Here is a 25,175-nt window from a genome sequence, read left to right on the forward strand (position 1 = left end):
TGTCATCGTGCAACTCGAACGTACAAAATGCATCCCAAAACTGAAGCCCTCTTCTGCGGAGTGAAAATGAAGGAACGCCCCTAAAATTGCAAACTTTCCTCCTCTATACTTCATTCCTTTATTATTGTTCTGCAAAATAAAATCTTGTCTTTCAACTGGTTAGTAAAACTAGACATTCTGGTGACCATACTTGGCCAGGAACACCCTCACCCTGCCTAACTCGTCCCCTTGTCCCTTGTAAACCTATATATAACCCCAAAATGCCATCGTTGTGCTCTAAGCAGAGTTCTAGGAACACTTCCATAAATAAAGGTGCCTGATGGGGAAAAAAAAGCTGCGCCTTGGCCATTTTGCAATTCGTAAATTTACCTCCAGTGACCTAAAGACAGGATTTCTCAGAGACAGGGTTGCATGAACTTAGAAGAGACATCAAACAGATGGTATGATTCCTACATCACAGTGCAGTCCTGACAACCAAGGAAAAGAAAAAGAGTGTAGTTCCTACTATACCAGAACATTTCAGTTTTATTTTTACTTATTTTGCTCTTTAAATAGACTGATAAATAATGTCTACATCTACGTTCTTCTTTCCATTAAAAGACAAGTCTCTAGATTTAGGTGAATATATTCTAGTACCATTTGAGAAGACCTTTAAATTATTAACTATAAGACAATCAAAGAAAACATAAGCCACTCTAGCCCGTCCACTGAGGCAGATAGCTTTAACTTGTTAACTGAATCCACTGACTTATATTTTTTTAATGGTTTTGCAAAGTTCATTTGTGTAAAAGGTCAACGAAGAACAGCGTCTAAGCAGGTGGTTGACCATTTACATATGTTCATGGAAGATAAGAAGTGCTGTTTCCTTGTATGGCTTCCGTTACCATTCTGACAGATGCTAATCAAGCTGGGGTATAAAGTTTTCTTCGTCGAGCTTTGCAAGGCATTACCAGTGATCTAAGCACGGCTGTCATCGCCATCGGATGTGTTCTGACACAGGGCGGGCAGACAGGCAGTTGATGCTGTGCATTGTGAGTGAAAACACCCCAAAAATTAGAAATTGTGCTCCCCGCTCATGGTTCACTATACAATGTCCCCCTTTTTTTCATTATTTTTTTAATGAAGGGAAAATAGGTAGTTGGAAAATACCAAGTGGTAATACCATAAAATGAAAGTGATAAATAAAATGAACATAAAATTGTATTTATGCTGCCCCCTGAAAAATGCTGCCCTAGGCATGTGGTTAGTTGTCCTGGTAAATACAACATTACACATATTCGACCAATGGGGTTTCATTTTGATTTTCAAAGGTGCCAGCCCCCTTTCGATTTATGTGTCTTTATATAGTTACTGAAACCCTCATGACTTCAAATAGCCATATTATTCATAGTAAAGTTTAAATTCTCTACAGTATTCTATGTATGTATAATGAATCAAGAATGGGTAATCATTATTACAGCACACAAAGGTAAAGGGAAAAATAAGCAAAGGGGTATGTACTAACCAAGCTGGTTAATATAGAGTGCAGTAACCCATAGCAACAAACCAGTCACTTATATCAATTACCTTACCTTACCTTGCTTCTTTGTTGTTAGACTTTAATAATTGGATGAAGGTAGTAATTAATATTTTCTGTACACTATTATCGGTTGCAATGACATTAGTTATGTAATCGAATCATCATTACTGCAAATAACAACATGCAAATGAGTTTAATCTATTTATTTTAGCTAATATAGTGGTAAAGTGGAGGCCAAGACCCTTTGACCTATGAATGTGGACCTTAATACTGTAACTGTGTATCTTTGTGCTGTCACTGCTTTTTTCAAATGTCCAGTGTATAAATTGTTCACCTCTGGCTTTGGAAACCAGAGCGTTCTGATAGAAGCTTGTGTTAGTGCTAACAAGCGCATGCGTATACATACCAAACGTTGCCTTGTAATATAGTTTGTGAATAAAACCTTTGTGCTTTGCATTGAAGAATCTTTATTGCAAGTGATAGATTTTACATTGTGCTATGATTTTTGCAATGGGAAAATATTATTATAATACCCTCTCTGTACTTGCACATTTGGCTATCACCGATTGAGGTGGCTGTGTTTTGGCACCCAAAGTACAGATGCTGCATTGGCATGCTTGGAGGCGGTGTGTGTGTAGAGGGGGTGGGGTACAGAGCCTATTATATAAACTATTTTTCCCCTTTGATCACCCATGGTGGATACACACTTCTGCCATTATATCTGTATATTTATAATACAATGTAGTTTGCTTACTTTGTGTGGACAGAATTTATATATATGATGCTTGTATGTATATTATATATATGCTAATATTATATTTATATATATATATATATATATATATATATATATATATATATATATATATGCTAAGCATATATCAGACATGTGTGACATTTGACTTAAAGGATAAAATGACATCCATGAAAACCCTGTATTTGTGTAATAGTTTTCTATAGCATTTGAATTCGGAATATAATCCTGTGCTTGCATCTGAGACGTGCCCATGATCCAACATGAAGTGATCAGATACTACATACATGTCATATGGTCACTACAGTATTTATCAGTCTGCGTGTTCTAGCATACAGAAATAAATAATAGCTTACAAAAATAGGGAATGTATGTAAATTAGACATTGTTGAAAATGCTGAATTTGTTCCTTAAGTCTTCTTGCACACAAAGGCAGCTACCTCTTTTACCTATGCTTTGTCCTGGCCCTGCTGCTAGCTGTTCAGTTTTACTTTAAGAAATAACTTTATTGACATGTTATTGGTTCCTACTTTATCGACACTTTATTGACTCCTACTTTATTGACATGTTATATGCTCTAATAACGTTATTGCCTACTACTTTATTGACATGATATTGGCTCCAATAATGTTATTGCCTGCTACTTTCTTGACTTGTTATTGGCTCCAGTAACTTTATTGACTCCTACTTTATTGATATGTTATTGGCTCCAATAACTTTATTGCCTACTACTTTCTTGACTTGTTATTGGCTCCAGTAACTTCATTGCCTACTACTTTATTGATCAGAATGCAAGTTTAATGAATTATACTGTAGGTCACTTTGTCAAACATGGACCACCCATCTTCTAGAGTCTGTACTATTTGGTAATGGATATACCTCAATGTTTTGTATCCTGGTTACATACTCCTATATGTGCCTAATTTTAATTCTGTGTGCCTGGTCATCTGTCATATGGCTCTTTTAACACTACCAATAATTTAAGTCAACTTTTGTATTGATATCAGCTATTCTGTTTAATCTCCCAAGCTATGTTTAGCACTTAAAGTGGGCAAAGTATCTTTTTTACAAAGTGTTTAAATGATATTTGAGTCTAGATTAGGTTTCGGAAGAATATGCCTCTTAAAATGAGCAAAGTGCTTTAACCATCTTTGTAAGATAATATATGTAGACCTATAATAAATGATTTAAAAATAATTTGAGCTGTTATGGCTATCTGAGATTACATTTTCCATTATAAAAAGGATTTGTAGAGCTTTTAAAGTCTCATAAATATATATTTTATTTTCAAGTAAAGCAGTTTTAGGGCTTTTGGGCCAAATGTATAAAATTATAATATAAAAGTTCATTTAGTAGACTAGCGAGAAAGTGTTTGATTAAACAGGAGGCTCACTAAAGTCTAAGGGGTATATTTACTAAACTGCAGGTTTAAAAAATTGGAGATGTTGCCCATAGCAACCAATCAGATTCTATCTGTAATTTTGTAGAATGTACTGAATAAATGATAACTAGAATCTGATTGGTTGTTATAGGCAACATCTCCACTTTTTCAAACCCGCAGTAAATATGCCCCTTAGGTCCTTATTTAATATTATGCGGCGATATCCAAGACTTTATATCTTATTATAGACTTGTGCTTCTTCCCCACTGTATATGTCTCTCCTCTTGTCATCATGTAGATATAATTGCAACCAGGGGACGGCTGGCAAATTTTAGCTCGGGGGGCAAGACACAACTCACCAGCCTGTTAGGAACATTTTAAAGGGAAAAAAATGCCCCCCCCCAGCCTAGCTTGCTCCTCATTGCAACCATGGCAGGATCCTATGCTATCGCCATCCTGAGATAGCGATAGGAGGACAGCGGTGTTAATTGGTGTAAGGGCTCTTCTCCCTTTCATAAATAGGACATAAAAGAGGATCTGTATCTTTTGTATAACATTTAACATATTTTTGAAGTAATAATTTTAATGTGATTACCACACTTGGTGTATTAGGCAGTAAGGAAGTACAATGGTTATCACTAAAGTCATAGCTTTAAATATTCATTATCCTGCGCTCTCATCCAGCTTTGCGCCCAGGGTGGTTGCCCCTCTCACATAGCCCTAGCTACGGTCCTGACGAAAGCCTTAGGTTCAATTCCTACCCAGGGTGATCCATTGAGTTGGGTGGGGTACGTGATTCCAATAAGCAGAAAGCCGGCAAGAGATATACAGACAGGAAAATGTCGAACAGTATAATAGCGACATGTACAAAATACAGACTTACTCTAAAATGTGACAGGCAACACCTCCGACATCCGTGCTCCCTGACTGCAAAAAATGCCGGCAGTGTGATTGACGTCACTTAAAACGGTGAAACTCACATTGCCGGCATTAAGGTGGCAATGGCAGGACTCGTCAACGGGACAGAGATTGATTAACAAAGGGTCAGGGTGCTACCCTACTTCTTTCAACAACTTTGAATTGAAGCTGATGGACATGGAGTGAAATCACTACCCCGGAGACTTCTTCCATCTACTAGATTCATGACATGCTCATGTAGCTTCTTTTTCTGGTAGGAGCACCCTTATATACGTCTGAATTTGTATATTATTATTACATTGGATGAACTTTTTTTCTTTTATTAAAACTGGAAGTCATAACAATATTACGCAAGTATTGTTTATCTTCTCTGCTTCCATGGTTGCCATACCGGTCAAATTGGAGCTCCAATGGGGCAAGGACTGATGTGAGTTCTCTGTACAGCGCTGCAGAATTAGTGGCGCTATATAAATAAATGGTGATTATGATGATGATGATGATTAGTCCTTTATAAGGTTTGTGTACACTAATTTCCAAGAGTTTGGCAGCATTTATTGTGTATGGAGCGCTGACATGGGTTATTATGATTATTCTTATAGCAGAGAACATGTGTATGCAAGTAAGATAGACTATAAAATGACATTGTAAAGAATTTATGTATTTAATGCTAAAAAAAATATGAAAGATTAAAATCCATATTTATATTAATGATTATACCGTTAATAGTATTTCATTTATTTTATAAACTAATATTTTTTTAATGCATTCTGATGTGACCTTATAGTGCACTTATGCATGTGTGTATACTGCGGCTTTAGAGACGCTTCGAATTGGACATGGTCGGAACAACGCTCATATTCCCTGCCCTGTTTTAAAACGCAACAAACATGAATAGGGCCTTCTGCTTTTCAATGGATACAGTTTAATCTTAAACAGTGTAGGTTCTCAAAGCTAGGTCTATTATGTCTTTACTAACGATATATTCCATTATATAGAACAGCCCAAGACTATAGACCAAATATCTTTATACATGTCACATAAATCCGAGGTTGCTGGAGAATGGGAGCTATCCTGAATACACAAACACATATATATAGTGTCTTTATTATTCCAGTCTGCTGCTATATTTCCATATTTGTTGTATTAGTTTTTGTTGGTAAATGTTTTCTATATGAATCTGTTTTGCTATTTTCTAGCCAGAAAATGTAAACAAACAATAGAAAAGCCATTTATAAATGCTGACGCTTGCTGTACATTCAGATGAAATATCTCCTATCTGCCAAGACAGCTTTATGGAACATTATTCATTAGCCTAAAGACTGCTATTCTCAGATTGTGAAAGCTATAGTGCTTATTTAATCAGTCTGAGTTGCACCACCTATCCTACAGCACAGCTATTTTTAGTACTTATGGAACAGTCCTACATTGCTTATTTTCTGTTTACTAAAGTCATTTTGTTTGTTTCCATGGAAACTGAAGCAAGTGCCATTGTCTAACTATTCTATGAGATGGTTTAAAGGCACAATGGATAAAACTTAAGCAGCCTGATCATAACAAACAGATGAACTGTACTGAACTTAAAAAAAAGTCACATACTATTATAGGAAGTAAATACTGCGGATAAAACACAATAGTTTTGAAAATAAACGTTTTCTGGTATGCATGAGTAATAAGAGTACTCCCATTAATCAGAAATGCTATATTCAATAAGCTAACAGGTGTTCCTACTGTATGTGATATCACTTTCTGTTAGATTTATTATTAAACTGGATTCAAGTGCCTATACGCCATCTCCACCTGGATGACCAAACAATTCCTCAAAGTTATGTCCAAATTGGAACTTACCATGTTGCCCCCACCTAGACCTCCCCAAACCTTCTTCACAGTTGATATCACTCTCTCCCATTCCCCATGAGCGCTGCCTGTGTGATCCTTAGCTTTACCCCTCACATCAAGTCCCTCTCGCATTCCAGCCACTTCCACCTCTATAATATTGACAAAATATGCCCCTCCAATATGCTAACTCAAGAAATAGCTAAAGCCAAGATCCATTCGCTCATTATTTTCCATCTTTACTACTCTGGCCTCCCCCTTACCCGCCTTTCCCCTCTTCAATTCTTTAGGAATGTTGCGGCTCAACTTCCTATCCCACTGCTCCTCATTGGCTGCTTCTCTCTTTAATTCCCGTCACTGGCTCCCCATTGCCCAAAACAATTAAGTTTAAACAGTCCTCCCTCATCACCAAGGCCTTCATCAATCCTTCCCTCGCGTTTATCAACACGAGATACACCCCACCCAACATTGTCACTCTGCTTCACCTCTGACCTTCAACTCCCCTCATTATCTCCTCCCACTCCTGTCCCCAAGAATGTTGCCCACCTATGAAACTCCTTGACTTATCCTACCAGACTCAATCCCAACCTTCAAGCCTTGAAACAATCCCTCAAAACTCAGCTCTTCATGCTTGACTACCCTGCCCCATAGACCTTATGTCCACTCTCTCTGATCCATCTGTTCACCACTTTTACTTTTGCCCAATTTGCACCTACTGTCTCTTCCTGTGTTGTAAATGTATTCATTCAGTTTAGTTATAGTTGAATTAACTATTTATAACCATTCTTCATAACATCATTACACGGATATGCTATACCTAATTTACAGTCAGACAGTCTTCTTCAGACATAATAATATAATAGCAATTGTAATTCTGCTTGCATTGTGTCGTCCTCATTATAGCTCTATGTAGGTTTGGATTGTAAGTTCCATTTTCTATGTTCAGGAGAGTAAAACTGTTTGTTATATAAAATCATTACATTAAATCATCATTCCATTGCAATGTATTAGTGGGAAATACAGAAACTGGCATTAGAAGTATACACAGTAAAATCATATTTGACATAACATAGACTTTTCAATATATGTCTACTGACTTACTGTTATGTGGATAGGTTTTTTTGATACTTAACATAAAAAGACAACTAAAACATAAATCATTATTACTTATATTAATTACTAATAATCATGAATTATTACAACCATATAACACTTACAGAAACAGAAAGTGCAGTATACATGTGTGATGTCATAAAATTAAGAAATATAAAAATAATATATATATATATATATATATATATATATATATATATATATATATACATAAATTTATTTTAAAAATTGCATTTTTATTCTACTTTTCTTTTTTATTATGTTGTGAATAAGGATACTGGAAGTATTCCCTTTCCAGTGTATTTTAAGTTTCAGCTTTTATTTTATACATTGAGTTTTATAAACTGGGGCATCAGCCCTGCACATTTAAGTTATTAATCAATATAACGGGATTAACCATGACAATCCCCTCACATGGAAGACTAAGGAAAAAATATGAGCTGAAGACCTTTTAATTAAGCAATACTTTTTATTAAAGTAATAACTTTCTATTAAATAATGCATGTAAATTAGGACATCTAAATGCAAGATATTAATTATTCATATTATTGCTGTTTGTTTTTAAAATTACTAAACTGCACATTTGTTCACTGCCTGGCTCATATCCATTTAGTTAATATTAATTTAAAGGAGTACTCCATAGTGTGAAATAACCGGTTTTGCTTTTAATGGCGCAAGATTAGTTTTCCACCTTTATGATTATTAAATAGTCTGCTTCTGAAAACTCTTTACATTTTTAACTAACCTTTTCAACGTTTTACATTTAAGTACAATATTTGTTTTCCTTAATTGCGATCTAAATAGAACGTTGAGTTCCATTTAAGTCATGCTTGCAAACGTACTTACCTTAATATGACAATTCCATTCAACTTTGCAAGTTTGGTCTTCATGCTTTGATAAGTAAGTCAAACAAAATCTGTTGGTTGAGCAGCAATATACATCACATAAGGCTCCATTTGGGCTGGCAGCCCTCCCTTACTCCCACTGATATCTTATTTACCCAGTATCAATGAATACAAAGTCCCGCTGCAGCAATACAGTCATACAATGATGTTGGGTAAATGACAAATCGGGGATTGAAGGATAAGTTATGACATCTGAACTGACTATTTATACAGATATTATTTACGGGAGTTCCTGAGTACTGGCTCCCCTAAGCACAAGAAAAAGGAATTCCCTCATCTGCAATCGTGCTCTCCCCAAAACACCGCCCAGTCCAAAGGAAGGTATACAATGTACAAAATGAGAAACACACAGCTTCTATTTACCATTTACAATGTTTAATGTGGATTAACCATTAAAGAGTAATTCTACGACAGTCTATTTAAGGACTGAAAATAAAGTTTAAGGGCTAGATTTACTAAGCTGCGGGTTTGAAAAAGTGGGGATGTTGCCTATAGCAACCAATCAGAATCTATCTTTCATTTGTTTAGTACCGTCTACAAAATGACAGCTAGAATCTGATTGGTTGCTATAGGCAACATCCCCACTTTTTCAAACCCGCAGCTTAGTAAATCTAGCCCTAAATGTCAATATAATGGCATCGAGAGCACCATATTGATATCGTGTTGATTTATTTTCTCTCTTTCAGGGTCAACATTTGTTTGCAGTACACACGTCATACCGGTAAAGAACCAAGATGGTGTAGCATTGATGTTTATAATTAATTTCGAACATGTGACAAAGATTGATAGTCCGGGTTCCCCAGAGAAGTTAAGCCAAATTCTGCCAATCAAGGCAGAAAACCGTGAGTAAACAATGATGTATTATTTCACTTTTAATCTGATTATTCATTGTTAAATTAATTAATTAAGCTTATACATAAGAATTTCAATGCTTTTTCTTGACCTGACTCTTACAGGGTTATTCAATTAAGCCCAAAGTGCCTCCATAACGGACCCGTAGATACTTTGTGTTATCTCAATATCTCAGATTTCCCTTCACCTCCATAGGGTTGAGAAGGGAAATTTGCGATGTTGCGGTACCGTAATAGCAAATAAAATGCGCAGCTGCGAAGTACACAGTAAATTGAATATGCTTGTTATAGTGTAGTTCTGTATCTTTCACTATGAACCCTTGTATGAACCTGGTTTAACAAAATCAGTTGTAAAATTGAGCAGACTAATGCAAAACAATGTGAAAATTTCACAAAATAATATTGAGAGTGTTTATCGTCTCTATAACACACTTGGATTGAGCGGTTTGCTGTGTGGTCGAATGAAAATGTAAAACCAAATGTGTTTTGGAGTAGAAGTGTATATGGAGCTCCTAGGATTTCATGGCTTGGACACCTGGTGATTGGGAGTTGACACTGGTTATCCTCACTGGCATGAGTGCAATTAAACTAAATATTAGCAAAATCCTAAGTTGGTTTTAAAGAATGTGCACCTAAAAGTGCAGGAGCCATCCGGCATAGGTCAAGGCTGGACTCCCATCACCTCCGAGGACATGTAATAAATCAGGTTCTCTGCAGCCTTTTATGGAATGTCCCCACTAAATGTGTGTTTTCCACACCATCAATCCTATTTAAATAATCTTATTCCGCAAAAAGAAATCTTGTTTTTGAATGTAGACGTATAACGAGGGGCATTTATGAACCTTGCCCATCCTATTGCTATATATAAAATGCAATATGCCTTCTTTTGACTATCTTGTTCATCGTTGTGCCTATGCATTTGATATGCATTGGTGAATGTGTGCTGCGACTAAATGGAGAAAATGTTGCCACACCTGAATCAAGTATCCCTCTAACAGAAAGTAGTCTGCAATAGTCCCGAAGGGATATTAAAGAATTATGGTTTCTTTGGTGGGTGATCAGGGATGACATAAGTATGTAGACTAAGGAAACATGGCTTGAACGCCACCCAGGGTTTAACATTCATTTGTTTCCATGGAACCTCCTTTTTCAGTAATCTCTTGTTGCTGTGTGGATCATTATTGCCATACAAAATGCCATTGATGTATATTGTGTAGAATGATGCAGCAGGATTTGTGTCTGCTCTAAACTAATAAATCATATAAGGCCATTTAAATATATCTTTTTTGGGTGAAACTAACTCTATAAACAAGGCAATATGGATCATGGCATTAGGGACAAGTATAGTCACAGAAGCAAGAATGATGGAAATAACTACTAGATTGTGGAGAATCATAACTTCATGTGCTGACTGTATGTGGGATTTAATTCAGTACCATTACAAATGCACACCATTAACATTAATTTTTGCATCCCTCCAGCGCATTTCAAGGTGTACTCCTCCTCTCTGCTCTTGGAAGTCACTTCCTAAAAGTAAAAGGGCCTTGATGTGCGGAGAGAAAAAAAATATCTTGAGCAATGCACTGCGCAAACTTCACATAAGCTCCATTCTCCTACCCCTTTGGTACCACACCATTTGATCAAACAAACTTTTAATATATTCAGAAGATAATACTTGGTTTAGGCTCTTATGTAGTCTATATTAATCATGAGGTTTTGGGGACGTATAGAAATGCCGTTCTTTGCCGCAAAAGGAAGGTGCGAAAAACATTAAATTCAAGATATAGATATATACCATATCTTCATTAGCTCAGAGTCAAGTCGTTTGCTGATAGAACCCCTCCAACATGACCGGTGCATCCCTCCACACAACAAGGAATGTCCATGAAAATTTTGGTGAAGAGAGAAACAATAACCAAGAAATCTGTTGCCGTTTATTGCAGACCACACACAACAATTGTTCTTTGAGATCTGATTTGATTGTGCACAAATTAATTTCTTGTCCGGCCACTGTTCCCTATTTGCATGTGTGGGGTCATTAGCTAAAGTAGAGGACATGGAGCACTTTGTGAGCTTCACGTTTGGCCTGATCACTTAATGATCAGATCAGACGCCAACCATAGTTTATTAGCTACTTTCTCCCTGTAGTTTATATGACATTAAAAAGATAAGCACTGTTTGCCCACTCACAGCATAGATTTACTATAACCCTATTCAATTATGTAAAAAAAACTTCATATGAATATTGACAGATTTAAGGCGTTCCTGTCGGTATTGGAAAATGTAACAGTACACCCTGAAAGAAAGCCTAATTGCAACATAGTTATTAACACACACACACCATTATTAAGAAAAATCAGCTATACAATTATGCCCCCTCCCCTCAGTGACATACATGCCTTAGGTATTATTTAAATTAGCTGCTGGCATTGAAGCAAGTTCCAGTGATACAGATCTCATGTGATCACTCACAGCTAATGTACTGATAGTTGATCTTGATGATGTCACAGGATGTGTCTGAGGAGCACAGTAAACGTCTTGCTGCACCGGCATTCTATCACCCGCAACAGATACCCCTGCTGAAATCTGTATACTACCCCCTAATGTTGAGGAGAACAGCTGTATATGGCTGCAGGTGTGTGGCTTTCAAAATATGTGGATTCCCCTTAAGTACAGTTTAGTATGAACAAAACTGGAGTGAACTATTTCACTTTCAAAACTTCACATCGACCCTAGCGTCAATTAACATCCACTAAAATGACCCACCCTTTATGTTCTCTCCTCTTTATACATTTCCATTATTTCATAGATGATGGACTGTAAATACTGCAATAGTAAATGACAGACTTTGTACATCTTTCCTTTGAATGCCTTTTTCATAATACTGTCAATATGAATTTGTTGTGTTCTATGCAGAATTAAAAAACAAACCCTGTAAGATCATGAAACAAGGGGTTGACAGCCAGGGCTGCCCTAGGCACAAGCCTATTTGGCCCTTCCATATGTACAAGCTACTCTGGACAGTCTTTCGGATACAAATGATTATAAAGCACAAATTAACATAGAAAGTTACATACACCATAAAGCACTAAAACAGTAACATTTAAGTAATCTGAAGTAAGTACTGCAGCACCAACATGTTTACAGTAATAGGCTATTACTGAATGACCTGCAGAGATAATAGTCAGGATGTTTCAGTGGATGTATCTTCCTGCAGGGTAGACATGGCTATTGGTATTTCTTCTCCTGAAGAATTTTAATGAATGCATTGGAATATGCTATATATAGCATCCTGTAAGCAGCCACATAGATGCTATATACAGTTACTGTAAAAACAAGAGTACCCTAGGTGGGCAGTCGTAAACCTCCCAATATTCCTGGGCAAAACATTGTTCCACTCCCATGATCCATTAATGCCACACACTAATGCACCCAAATAATTATTTGCCAGTGTCGCTCCCCCAAATAGGCCCCGCCTCACTCAGACTTGATAAATTGTGTCTCTCCCAGGGGTGGATATGAATATAGATGTTGGAGGCAGACAAATACTATTAAGAGTCAATATTAGTTTATTACTGGTTTGTTCATCCGTTCCAAAAGAAACAGTTATAAGTATACTTGGCAACTCTCCCGGAATGTCCCGGAGGCTCCCGAATTCTGGGTAGCTCTCCTAGACTCTCGGGACAGTAGGGCAGTCTCCCACATCTAAAATAGAAAAACTAACTACACCAGTGTTCTCCACTTGTGTAAAGCTGCCAAGTCTCCCACATCTGCTCACTTCCAAGTGAAGTGGGCACAATTAGAGCTAAATTACGCAATTCTCAGGGAATTGCGGTATTACGTCATTTGGTGGGGCCAAAATAATGCGGTATATATATATATATATATATATATATATCATACTTACCTACTTTCTTCAGCTCCCTTCCGGGAGCCAGCCAGTGGAGGGGGGCGTGAAGGGGCGGGGTGGCCGAAATCGCGTCATTTCGGCCCCGCCCCCTGTGACGTCATGACGCAAATTGCGTCATTTGACAGCGGGGGCGGGGCCAAACGCCGCGATTCACCGGGAATCGCGGCGTTTGGGATCTAATTCTGCCCACTTCACTAGGAAGTGGGGCACTTCCTAGTGAAGTGGGCAGAATTCGGGAGATTGCCACACTCGCCCGGGAGTCCGGGAGACTCTCACAAAATGCGGGAGTCTCCCGGACATTCCGGGAGAGTTGGCAAGTATGATATATATATATGAGACAGTGACATAGTCAACTGAGGATGTATTCGTAACCTTACTGTGCTGTTTATCATGTTTTTAGATAAGTCTGACAACCATCATGTCTGACAACATTTATGTTAATAAAAAAACAATCTTAAAGATATAAGATACAAGGAATAGCTGCAGCATAATTATACTATAGGATTTTGCGATGATGATAGAGGAAGAGAAAGCTTCATGTCTGCTTATTTTTCTGTATGTGAGAGTTCTCAGCTCTGTTTGCATCTGAAAGACATTGACTGGAACCAGTGTAATATCTGCCACAGTTTCTCTTTTAAAGCTTGAGTGAATACCATCTGGTCACGTAGAGTTAGTAAAATGTGCCCTCAGGATCACTAAAATGTTTTCTTTTCAACGATCTGGTAAATGCCTCCCAGTGCATCAGGTTTTGACACTGATTCTTGAATAGCAAAAATGATGTCACAGGAGACATCATTTCATATATTACAGCTTTTGCTTATAGCTCAGATTGTCATAGTCATAAAAATCATAAAAATCAGGGTTGTGTAAAGACCTAGAAACTCTATTCACCGTGATTCAGATGTATTTTGATAAAACAATTGGGAATCGTGGCAAAATGAGTTTTCCGCTTGTGAGTCACTTCGATTTGCTCTGATTTGCTAGATCCAAGTGCTGATTCACCGCTACCACTTCCTATTAACCATCTACAATATCTGTGGGAGCAGCAGGTAGCACAGTACCATTAGTAAAAGCTAAGGAGCTAACTTGTCACTGCTTAAAAATTAAAACGGATGGGTTTTAGTATTTTTCTGTGATTTTAATTTATTTTTCCTTTTGTTAAGAATTGTATTTGTTAGTTTTGTTTTGTTAGATTTCTCGTTATGGAACTTATTTATTATGCCATAAACCATGCGGAAATGGCTTTTACTGCATGGTTTAGGCATTTTTATGTAACACCTCTATCTAACAAAGGCCTAGTGCAGGAGATAGATAATAGATTTCTCATACTTGCCAACTTCAGGGATCTCCTGGAAGGGGAGATCTCGCTGGTGATTCCTGGGTGTGTGTCATTTGACCCTGCTCCCCTATCCTGTCATCAACATTTTAGCCTATTAGAGCAGGGGCTGGGACCACAATGACACGAGAATCCTGTCGCTAAGCCCCACCCCCACCGCTTAACTAACGGAGTGGCAAGGATACGGGAGCTTGCCCTACTCTCCCGGAAAAACTTCCAGAAATTCGTAAGTCTCCCGGACATTCTGGGAGAGTAGGCAACTATGAGATATCACTTGCATTGAGTTTCACATTAAACTACTGTCCCCATAATTTTCAATGGGGACTGCGCTCTGGGGCAATTTAACAAGCTCCAAAAAACCTAGCTTTTCGGAGCTTGACCCCCATGGCTAACGCCATCTGAAGAAAAAACTACTGCGAAATGTCTCGCTAGCGCAGTAAACACTTAGGGCTAGATTTACTAAACTGCGGGTTTGAAAAATTGGAGATGTTGCCTATAGCAACCAATCAGATTCTAGTTGTCATTTATTTAGTGCATTCTACAAAATGACAGCTAGAATCTGATTGGTTGCCATAGGCAACATCTCCACTTTTTCAAACCCGCAGTTTAGTAAATATACCCCTTAGAGTCAGAAACTTCTGCGTCATTTCCATCATTATATCTTTTCTTTGCATTATTGTTTAATTGTCCCTTTTTCTGGGAGGTCATTTTTGGTGACAGTTTAGTGAGTTTCATTAATACTTTAATTACATGAGGTTGTTGTGTATTTTATTCTTTGACACATTTTAATTGTTCCTCTATTTGTTCATTTTAAAGTTGCAGGGCCTGAGTCATTCAGGAGACCAAGGCAAAAAAAAGAGTAAATTTGAATCTGGACAAACCATGTTACAATGCAAGGGGTGCAAATTAGTTTATTATTTTGCATGTAAGGAAAATACTGTCTGCTTTTTCATGTAACACACAAATACTTGATAGCTTTATTTTCACACTGAAATTTAAAGTTGATCTAGAACATGCCCTACCCCAACTATAAATCTATCCCCACATTTTAAATTTACCTCCCCCTCCAATGCAACATGGTTTTGCCAAAGTGCAAAGTTACTCCTTTTTTTGTGCTCTGCTCTCCTGAATGACTCAGGCCCGTAGTGTGGATGCAGCAGGGTTGTGCATAAATACTAAGCCCCATTTTTTTGGTCATTTCTACATGTGTGTCGGTTTGAATGCATGTCATGGGAGTAGTCAGTGAAAACTTTTTGTTGACAACCAGCAAAACCACATAAAACATATGGACACCGGGGTAGCAGAGTAATCCCTGTCAAACCTCCCTAAGTCAAAGTTGTTATTTTGTGTTTAGGAGTCAAACAGAAGAAATTATAAGCTGGCTAGCTCATGTTGGCAGTTTAAACGATAATGAATCTTGTTAATCCATACTTGCCAACTTATGGCAAGTATGATCCGGGAGCTGCCGCGGACAGGTGGGCTTGCAGGGGGCAGGGCTCTGAAAATAGTGTCATTCTGGCCGGAGAATCGCTGCATTTTGGACCTAATTCTGCCCACTTCACTAGGAAGTGGGCAGATACGGGAGATTGCCATACTCTCTTGGGAATCCGTGAGACTCACCCGAAATGTGGGAGTCTCCCGGACATTCCGGGAGAGTTGGCAAGTATGTGTTAATCTTTATCATCCGCTTTATACAAACTGTAACACATAGCTTTCTTTATTTGAGCACACCTTTGTGAACTTTGCAGAAACAATCATGCAACAATATGCAGCTGCTCTTCAGCAGGCACATGATAAGTGTAAATAACAACTGCCGGCCCCATCAATCTCATGTGCGAAGCACTCCTTGTACTGTGAAGATCAGCTCCATTTATCATAGGCTACGTGGAACCATTAATGTAACACCAGACAGTGTCATGGCTGCTTGTTCTCACCTACAACTTACTGTTCTGTATCCATAGCACTTGTAATATTATTCTGTAAGAAAATGTTTGTTTCTTCCTGCATTCAGCTAGTTTAGGCTGCAAACACTTATATAGCTCTGCACATGATTGCTTCTGCCTTAGCTCAGCCTGCAGTGTTCAGAGTTCAAGACTCCATATAGGTCACTGTCCTGAGCTTCGGGTTATGGCCGGCTGCATGATGTCTTCAAGCCCAGGATAGTCTGTATCTTTTTACCTGTTACTGATTTCGACATTCTCTCAACAGTGATTTGTTATGCACAACTATGTTTCACCTGCACTACTCATGTAAGCCATGTGTCTTGTGTGTAAATGTGTAAATTATACTTACCCACTTTTTGTACCTACCTTCTGGGAGAAGGTCATACTTGCCAACCTTCTGTTGGCCAAGTCCGGGAGATCCTGGAGGGCAGGAGGGGTGTACGGGCGGAGGGGGCGGGGCTTCACGATTCACGTCATTTTGGCCCCCGCCCCCCGCTGACGTAATGCCTGTTTTGGGTCTTACAGTGTAAAAAGACCCCAAACAAGCATTACATCACTGGGAGCGGGGCCAAAATGACACGAATTGTGAAGCCCCCACCCCCTCCTCCCGTACATTCCGGCTCTAATTTTATTGAAGTGGGCAGATGGGCCAGATGCGGGAGAATCGTCAGCTCTCCCGGGAGTCCGTGAGACTGACCCGAATTTCGGGAGTCTCCCGGACATTCCGTGAGAGTTGGCAAGTATGGAGAAGGTATGATAATCTGCATCATTGAGAGGGGTCAGGACAAGGTGTATGATGCTGCAAAATTCATTGTCTTGCCCCTCCCCCCCATAAGTAGATTTTTCGATAACTGCAAGAAAATCTTTTCTCAGGCAATTTATTAAGAAAACTAGAAAAGAGAGAAGGCAGGACACCTCATAGTGTAGTATAATAGAAAAATAAACCTATAAATATGGTGACAAGTAATATGCGTACCAAATAAATTCTTGTTGTTTGGCTTATCAAGATATCACCTTCACAGATTGCTGTGCTTACTCCTGATGAAGTCTTTTTTCCTGCAAGGCGAAACGCATTGAGAACGGTGCTAACATCCCTGCACCTGGCTGTATGATTTCAGGACTGACATATCTGATTATTTCGACTTATGTGAATACAACGATTGGCTGTTTGCCAGAGTTTGTTTCAGACAGGCCTATGCTTTTATTTATTTTGTGAGTGCATATATCTATGTCCTGATTAAAGTGTGTTTGAATTAAATTACTACACTATATGGCCCTATTCTATCTTGATTTGAGGTATGAATTAATACCAAGAAGCGCAGAGGCAAATTGAAAGGATACAGATAGGCAATATATTCTTTATGTCTGGTACGTTTAAGCACAGTCACTGGGTGCATGGGGTAAGATGCTACAAAGTTAATACAGTATTGCTTGTTTTTTCCGCAAATTGATTTCTGATGACCCAGACAGGTTTATTTTCCTTTAATACTACACTATGAGGAGCTCTGCCTTCTCTCTTTTCTAGATTTGTTTCCCAGACCTACCATCCAGTTACTTCGTAACGTAGCTGCCGTTTATTATCAAGAGAGTGATTTTTGGTGGGAAACTCAAGAACTGTGGTTTGGACTTGATTTTGGAAAAAGCGTCATTGTATATCTTTACTTCTAGACGAATTTATTAATAAGAGGTCACTGGGACAGCTCAGCTCCCCGGTGATACTGCCTGGCAGCATAAAGTCTCCTCTTACTGCTTGCCAAGCCAGTCTTGGGACCCTCTGTGGATGCTTGAGGCGGCATGTCCGCCCGGTCATGCAGACTAGAACTGGAATCCTGAATCTTAGGACCGACTGACCCATGTTCAACTGCTGTTCACATGGAACCCTTCTCCACTTCAGTAGCATATCAGACATTTATAGACTAGGGATGCCTGTTGCCCATCACTGCGTAAAGCTCTATCCAGCACAATAATTGAAGTGATCACTGCAATGAACGGCTGCCCTCTCCAAAACAATGACCAAACCACGGTGAACAGGAAAACAATAATGACGATGAAGAAGATGCTGGTCAGATTGAACCCCTTATAGTTCCTTCTCATTTTTTTCACTTTGTTGACTAAAGGCTTGTTGTATTATCTCCATAGTGTTAAATAACTTTCTTAATCTCACATCTCTCTCTCTCTGCAGAGGTATATAACTGTAGAAAGCACATCTTCCTCCATGTTTATTGCTTTCTCAGGTAGCTCTTTCTCCATGTGATGAGTTGGGTTGATGGAATTTTGCTGACTACCACAATCTCAACATGTGGTCATTCCTCATTGATTACTGTATTATCATAGATATTTTCGTCAACTTCTGTTTCAATGTCTTCCTCTGCTTCAACGTTGCCTTCCTTTGCCATATTGAAACAATTATCAATTATTTGTTCCCTGGCCAGGGAACAAACTTCCACTTGCATCAGATCGATATTGCTTATAATGTTTTCATCTCTCATGCTGAGAAGCAAAACATCAATTATCTCCATGACAATTGGAAAAGTTTAAGCCTTTTCTCACCAGCTCATATAAAACGAGCCGAGTGTTCTGTTGTGTTCAGTCAAGCTCACTCAGTACATCATGTCATTGAGAATGGTGTGATATTATAAAGCCTAGAAATCCAAGAATATCTGAGTGACAGTGACATCACAGGTCCAAATGATTGAATCTCAGTTCCAGCAAATGTTGGAAAAAGAGTTGTACTACGCTGCCTCATGATTACTTGGATGTCATGATTACTTTGGAATCATTTATACATTGCTCACTGAATGCTACCATATTTCTGAGAAAATTTGTCCTACTGCCAAGCAGGTTAGCTTAGATCGATTAATAGATAAATTAGTGTGGTACCAGCAATGTCTGTTGCAGCTAAGACTAAAACATACTTGCCAACTTTAAAAATCTCTCTGGGAAATCCCAGAGGGGCGGTCAAGTGACAAGTGCAGGAAGGGGGCCTGGTGCCACATATTATGTTACTTGGCTCCATCCCCCACAGGTAAATGCTGCAATTGCGTCACAGGGCCAAAATCAGAGGCTTGTGACAAATCGTGTCATTGAAGCCCCCGTCCCACCCACTTCACTAGGAAGTGAGCTGGATTCTGGAGAAAGGCCTGCCCTGCCTGGGGTCTGGGAGGACTACCCGAAATTCGGAAGTGTCACGGACATTCTGGGGGTGAGGGAAGTATGAAGTAAAGTATCGCCATCTCTTTGCTTTGAGATAAATCATTATGGCAGCTCCCATTCAGCTAACATGACCTGAGTGGAATGGACCCCTATTTTTTTACGTGCCAATAACCTACATTGTAGTTGATACCACAATTCCTCAAAAGACTGTCATTTTAAATAAAATAAAGGATAATGAATATAATGGTTATAAATCCAAATTTAATTTCAAGGGTGTAGTTCATCTTTAAGGTTAAAGATACATAAGAGAATACTGCGTGTGAGATTGTGGCAGAGAAGAGGAGGGTTAGGAGAAGCCTAGCAGTTCAGAAGTGCCCCTGGGGTATGTGGCCACACCCACATTGTGAGGTCATCACTCATGTGATCGTTGGGACACCACTCCTGATAGGATATTCTTTCTGTCCTTTTGAGCGGCAGGATACTAGGTAAACCACATGAGCTATCTCCTCTCTCATAACCACCTCTTTTTTTCGGATGGATTGTTTGGCCTTTTTTGACAAAGCGCACATTGATAAATGTAGCGACTTACATTCTTTACAGTGAAAAAATCAGGATGGCAAACCATAATGACCTCACTAGAGTGAATGAGAAGGAGGGGGGGGTGTGTTCCACCTGGTGGTACTGGAAATGCCCCTGGGTGGCACTAGATTCACCCATGGGTGGAGCTAAACATGGACACGCCCTCTAAGGAATGCTAATTGCACAATCTCCTTGAAATAATTTTTAAAAGTACGCCATTATGGTGTAAACTGGTTGTTTTTACTTGCATGTAATCTGTAATATCTGTATACCTGTAAATGATTATCACCATCTTCAGCGTTTATTTTTTTAAGGCGCCACAAATTCCGCAGCTAGCCTACAAATCACAGGAAGCTAAACATAATAACCAATCATATAAGTATAAGTTATTAGTATGAATCACACAAGTACAATTATAGAGGTACAAGTTCCATCGATACAAATTTAAACATAAAAGCATAAAAAAATGACATAAATACAAGTTAAACATAACATAACAAGTACATTTGAGGTAGACAAAGGAGGAGCAGACATGAGACATAGGATAGAGAGCTGCTGTTATCCCAGTCGCAAAGTAATAACCATTTTCCTTCTCTCTCCTATAGTGATCGATGGCAGAATAACCATTTTCTGCTACAGAGTTTCCCGCATGATGTTTATATGATTCTCTGTATTCCCATCTCTGTGATGGACTGATTGACCTGGCAGTGGAGAAGTATCTCAGCTGGCCTATTATACGTTGCAGCTATCTATAAAACATTGATGTTATCGTTAAAGCTGCTATTTTAGGAAAACCAATGACACTGCCTTTAGGATTGGAGAGAGCTAGAAGAAAAATGATAATTGCAGTTAGTTAATCTTGCTTCCCAACGTGGAAATGCTGAACTTAGCAATTTGATATCACAGAGCAGCATTTGCAGTGTTACTTATTATGTGCAATGTCAAACACATTGGGCCTGATGCTGAGTTGAAATTACACCAGTATTCGTAAATTGTGCAAGTTTAAGACAGTGTGTCACGCGGTAGACTCTCCGGCTCTCTTACCAAAGTCTGGTGTGCAAGTTGGACATCTTCCGTTGGGCCCACTGGCGGTACTGACGGCTTCTCTGTTTTCCGGTGTTCGGATCTTCTTTGCTTCTCCCATATCTCCTCTTGCCAGTGAACACCCATCTCACCTGTCAGTCTCGCCTGGTAAACATCTGGAGAACCGCAACCTGTGTGCTGCTAGCAGCAAAGACCAAACCTTCAACACGTTAGACTCCGCATCTTCATGGTGGGTGGAGCAATATCGGACAGACTGTGAGAATCCTACCACTCCTGTGTGTTCCATGACACTGCGCATGCTCACAAAGAGAATGTACGCAACGCAGATTGCGCAAAATCTGGTATCTGCATCGTCTTACGACTGGAGAGGTGGAAAGAGGGAGGAAAGGAGCAGTCTGGCTTAAGCCGAGTACAGTAAAGGGCGTGTTCACACAAATGCAGCACATGCAGACCTGCAGAAACATGTATCTATGTTAGGAGACATGTGGGTGTGCACGTTCAATGTGCTTGGCAGACGTGTAGGTGCACTTAAGCAAATAACAAAGCGGTGCGGGCCGGCATTTTTGGCTGAACAGGAGTCAACTGGTAACACAACAAAATAAAAGGGGAAAGGACCACTCCTGACCAGTGCCTGAATTGTGTAGAGTATTATTATTATTATTATTATTATTATTATTATTATTATTGCATTCATTTCTATAGCACCAATGTATTTTGTAGCGCTGTACAGGGCAAACCATCAAACCATCGTAATAATCTTCTGGGGTATGGCTACCTATGTCCTGTTTCCCATGAGGGTACCAGTACTACTACATATATATTTGCTGTATTTACTTTCTGTTTTATGTCATTGTATGTGATTTGTTTATATCATGTCATGAGCTGCTCATTGTACAGCACTGTGTAATATGTCAGCAGTTTATAAATAAAAGATAGTAACAATAACTCTTGTTTGAGTAGACCGGGATAAGTAATGAAGAAAGACTTTAGTCAGAAGAGTTAAAGGGAAAAGAAAAAATATGACATACTGCAGACCAGGGTTGTCCAACCCGCAGCCCGCGGGCCGCATGCGGCCCTGCATGCCTGTAAATGTGGCCCAGAAGGAGTTTTGGTTGTGGCAAGGGGGCAGCGCTGAAAAAAAAATCCTGCAAAAAAATTTAAAAAATACTTACCTTGCGGTCACGTCAGCTGGCGCTCCGACTCCCTCCCTGGTCTCCTCCTCCGTGTGGCGCTCACAGTGAATGTCGGGGGTGACGTCATCACATCCGACATCCATTGCGTATCGCAGCACAGAGGAGTCACCCGCGCGAACTATCAGCAGTAGTGAAAGATTATCCAGTATCTTATTGTTGTTACTCTGAATTTGGACTTTCTGCACCATTCAGTTATGAACTAGCTGTGTTCTCTGTATGTATCTAATATAAATATGAAGAGATAATTGTATTTTTAATATTTTAAACCATTTTAAATGTGCAGTGCTGAGTAGGGTGAAATTATCACCCACTGTTACCCTCATTGGAGGCTGCTCCATGAGCCATTTTTCCAGCCACCCTATCTTTAAATCTCTGTAGATTTCTATTAGTCCTCCTGATGCTACCTATATCCGTGACCATTTCAAACTGGTCAATAAAAAAAATGATTCCTGGGTGCAGAAAGAGAGGAAAAAAAAGTTTTTGCCATTTAATTCCCCGAACCCCACTAAGGGACAGATGCAGGTAAGTTAAATTGTAGCTGGTAATGGGACTACTGCTTTAATCATGATTCTGCAATAGGTTTCCTAACTCTTACAAACTTCATTTCCAAGTAAGTTTAATATGTTAACTATGTTTTCTATGGTTTTTTCGATGATCAGCTATCGTTAGTGTTAGTGTATTTTATGTGCGGCCCAAACCAACTCGTCGTCTTCCAATGTGGCCCAGGAAAGCTAAAAGGTTGGACACCCCTGCTGGAGACCATCAGCAAGAAGCCAAAACATAGGAGCAGCTAGAGGTAATATGTACAAACGGTGCTTCTGTGAGGGGGGGATATGGATGGCACATGCAGGGCTGCCAAGAGGAATTCAGGGCCCGGGTACAACAAACTCATGGGGCCCCCCCATAGTTGAGTAAGCCCTAAAAAACACGACGCGGGTTTGGTCATACATTCAGGGGCGTGTCAATGCGCCATTGGGGCGTGGCTAGCCTAACGACGGTGCAAAAATTTTCGGGAATGTGGTCATACATTTGGGGCCGTGGCAATGCACCGTTGGGCGCATAGCTAGCACATCAAAATCACTAGGTCCTGAATTCACCACAGCGTCACATATGTCCAAGCACTCCTGACTTTTAAGACATCCAGCACCACAGTGTAGTATACAAAGAATGCAGTGTGTACACAAACAGTTCAGTCTTGGCCTGCGCCCACTGGGCTCACCAAACATTGGCATTGTCCCTACTAGGATCACAACATTTCACACACTATGCTGCTCTGTCCTACCTGTTCTTCTCACTTTCTCCACCCGAGGCTGCTGGTTTCTTTAGTTGTGGCTTGCCTGGATCTTGGAATGTAGAAGGACCTATTTGGGAAAAAAATGGCTACATTTAGAAAATTTCAGTCAGACGCAGCGTTAAATCAATAGCACCCACGATTAATAATTAGGCCTTCCTCCAGCCCCAACATTAAAATAATAGAATTCACATGTAATAAATAAACCTATTTCCCGTCATGCAAACAGCCTAGCAATACCTATTTCCCGCAACCATCACTGCCATTAAATAATTCATAGTCACATTTAATAAATAGACCTCATCCTCCCCAAACTCACCTCCACATTCAATAGGCCCCAAATCACCCCATCTTAAATTAATAATCCCCACTATTAAATTGCCTCACCATCACCCTACAAACAAAATAGCGCCCATTAATTAGCCACCACCTACCGCACACACACTACATTGCAACAAGCCCCATCACAACTACACTGCGCCCTCCATGCTGCTTTCCCCCCTTTTTATTCACTCTGTGCCTCTTTGCCCCTTTTTTTTATAACTCTGTGCCTCTCTGCCGCTGTTTTCCTCCTCTGTGCCTCTCTGCCCCTGTTTTCCTCCTCTGTGCCTCTCTTTTCCTCCTCTGTGCCTCTCTTTTCCTCCTCTGTGCCTCTCTTTTCCTCCTCTGTGCCCCCTTTTCCTCCTCTGTGCCTCTCTTTTCCTCCTCTGTGCCCCTCTTTTCCTCCTCTGTGCCCCTCTTTTCCTCCTCTGTGCCCCTCTTTTCCTCCTCTGTGCCCCTCTTTTCCTCCTCTGTGCCTCTCTTTTCCTCCTCTGTGCCCCTCTTTTCCTCCTCTGTGCCCCTCTTTTCCTCCTCTGTGCCTCTCTTTTCCTCCCCTGTGCCTCTCTTTTCCTCCTCTGTGCCTCTCTTTTCCTCCTCTGTGCCTCTCTTTTCCTCCTCTGTGCCTCTCTTTTCCTCCTCTGTCCCTCTCTTTTCCTCCTCTGTGCCTCTCAGTTTCTTTCCTTACCTTTTGTCAGCTTCTTTCTTTTCTTCTCTTCTCTTCTGTCTTCTCTTCTTTCTTCTTCTTTGGTCTTGTCAGGCTGCGGCGCTCCTCACTGACTGACTGCCGGGCGTGACTTGATGACGTCACGCCCGACAGTCAGTGTGAATGGAGAAGACAGGAGAGGAGGGACGCGGCGCCGCGGTCACGTGAGTATTGATTTTTTTATTTTTTTTTTTATTTCTTATAGCTCCCCCCACCAACGCCCCCCCCCCCTCCCCCTACCCCGCGGGAATTTTTTTTTTAAAAAAATAAAAATACGCAAAATACAAAAAAATAAAATAAAAAAAAAAAATGACAAAAAATAGCAGCAAGGGCCCGGCCCGGGCCCCCTGGCATGGCCGGGCCCGGGTAAAATGTACCCGCTCCCCCCCCCTCTCGGCGGCCCTGGGCACATGCCAAATATAGGGAAC

General features: G+C 39.8%; 1 protein-coding gene across 5 annotated transcripts in view; it reads left to right on the forward strand.

The window, feature by feature from the left end:
- Nucleotides 1-25,175, forward strand: part of KCNH7 (potassium voltage-gated channel subfamily H member 7) — a 334,323-nt gene that overhangs the window by 176,700 nt on the left and 132,448 nt on the right. For all 5 annotated transcript variants that reach the window (XM_075180750.1, XM_075180751.1, XM_075180754.1 and 2 more), the window contains exon 3: nt 9,110-9,265. In XM_075180750.1, coding sequence (XP_075036851.1) covers nt 9,110-9,265 — 156 coding nt within the window. The remainder of the gene's footprint in view (nt 1-9,109; nt 9,266-25,175) is intronic.

Source organism: Mixophyes fleayi, chromosome 7, assembly GCF_038048845.1.
Source record: "Mixophyes fleayi isolate aMixFle1 chromosome 7, aMixFle1.hap1, whole genome shotgun sequence".
Classification (NCBI taxonomy): domain Eukaryota; kingdom Metazoa; phylum Chordata; class Amphibia; order Anura; family Limnodynastidae; genus Mixophyes; species Mixophyes fleayi.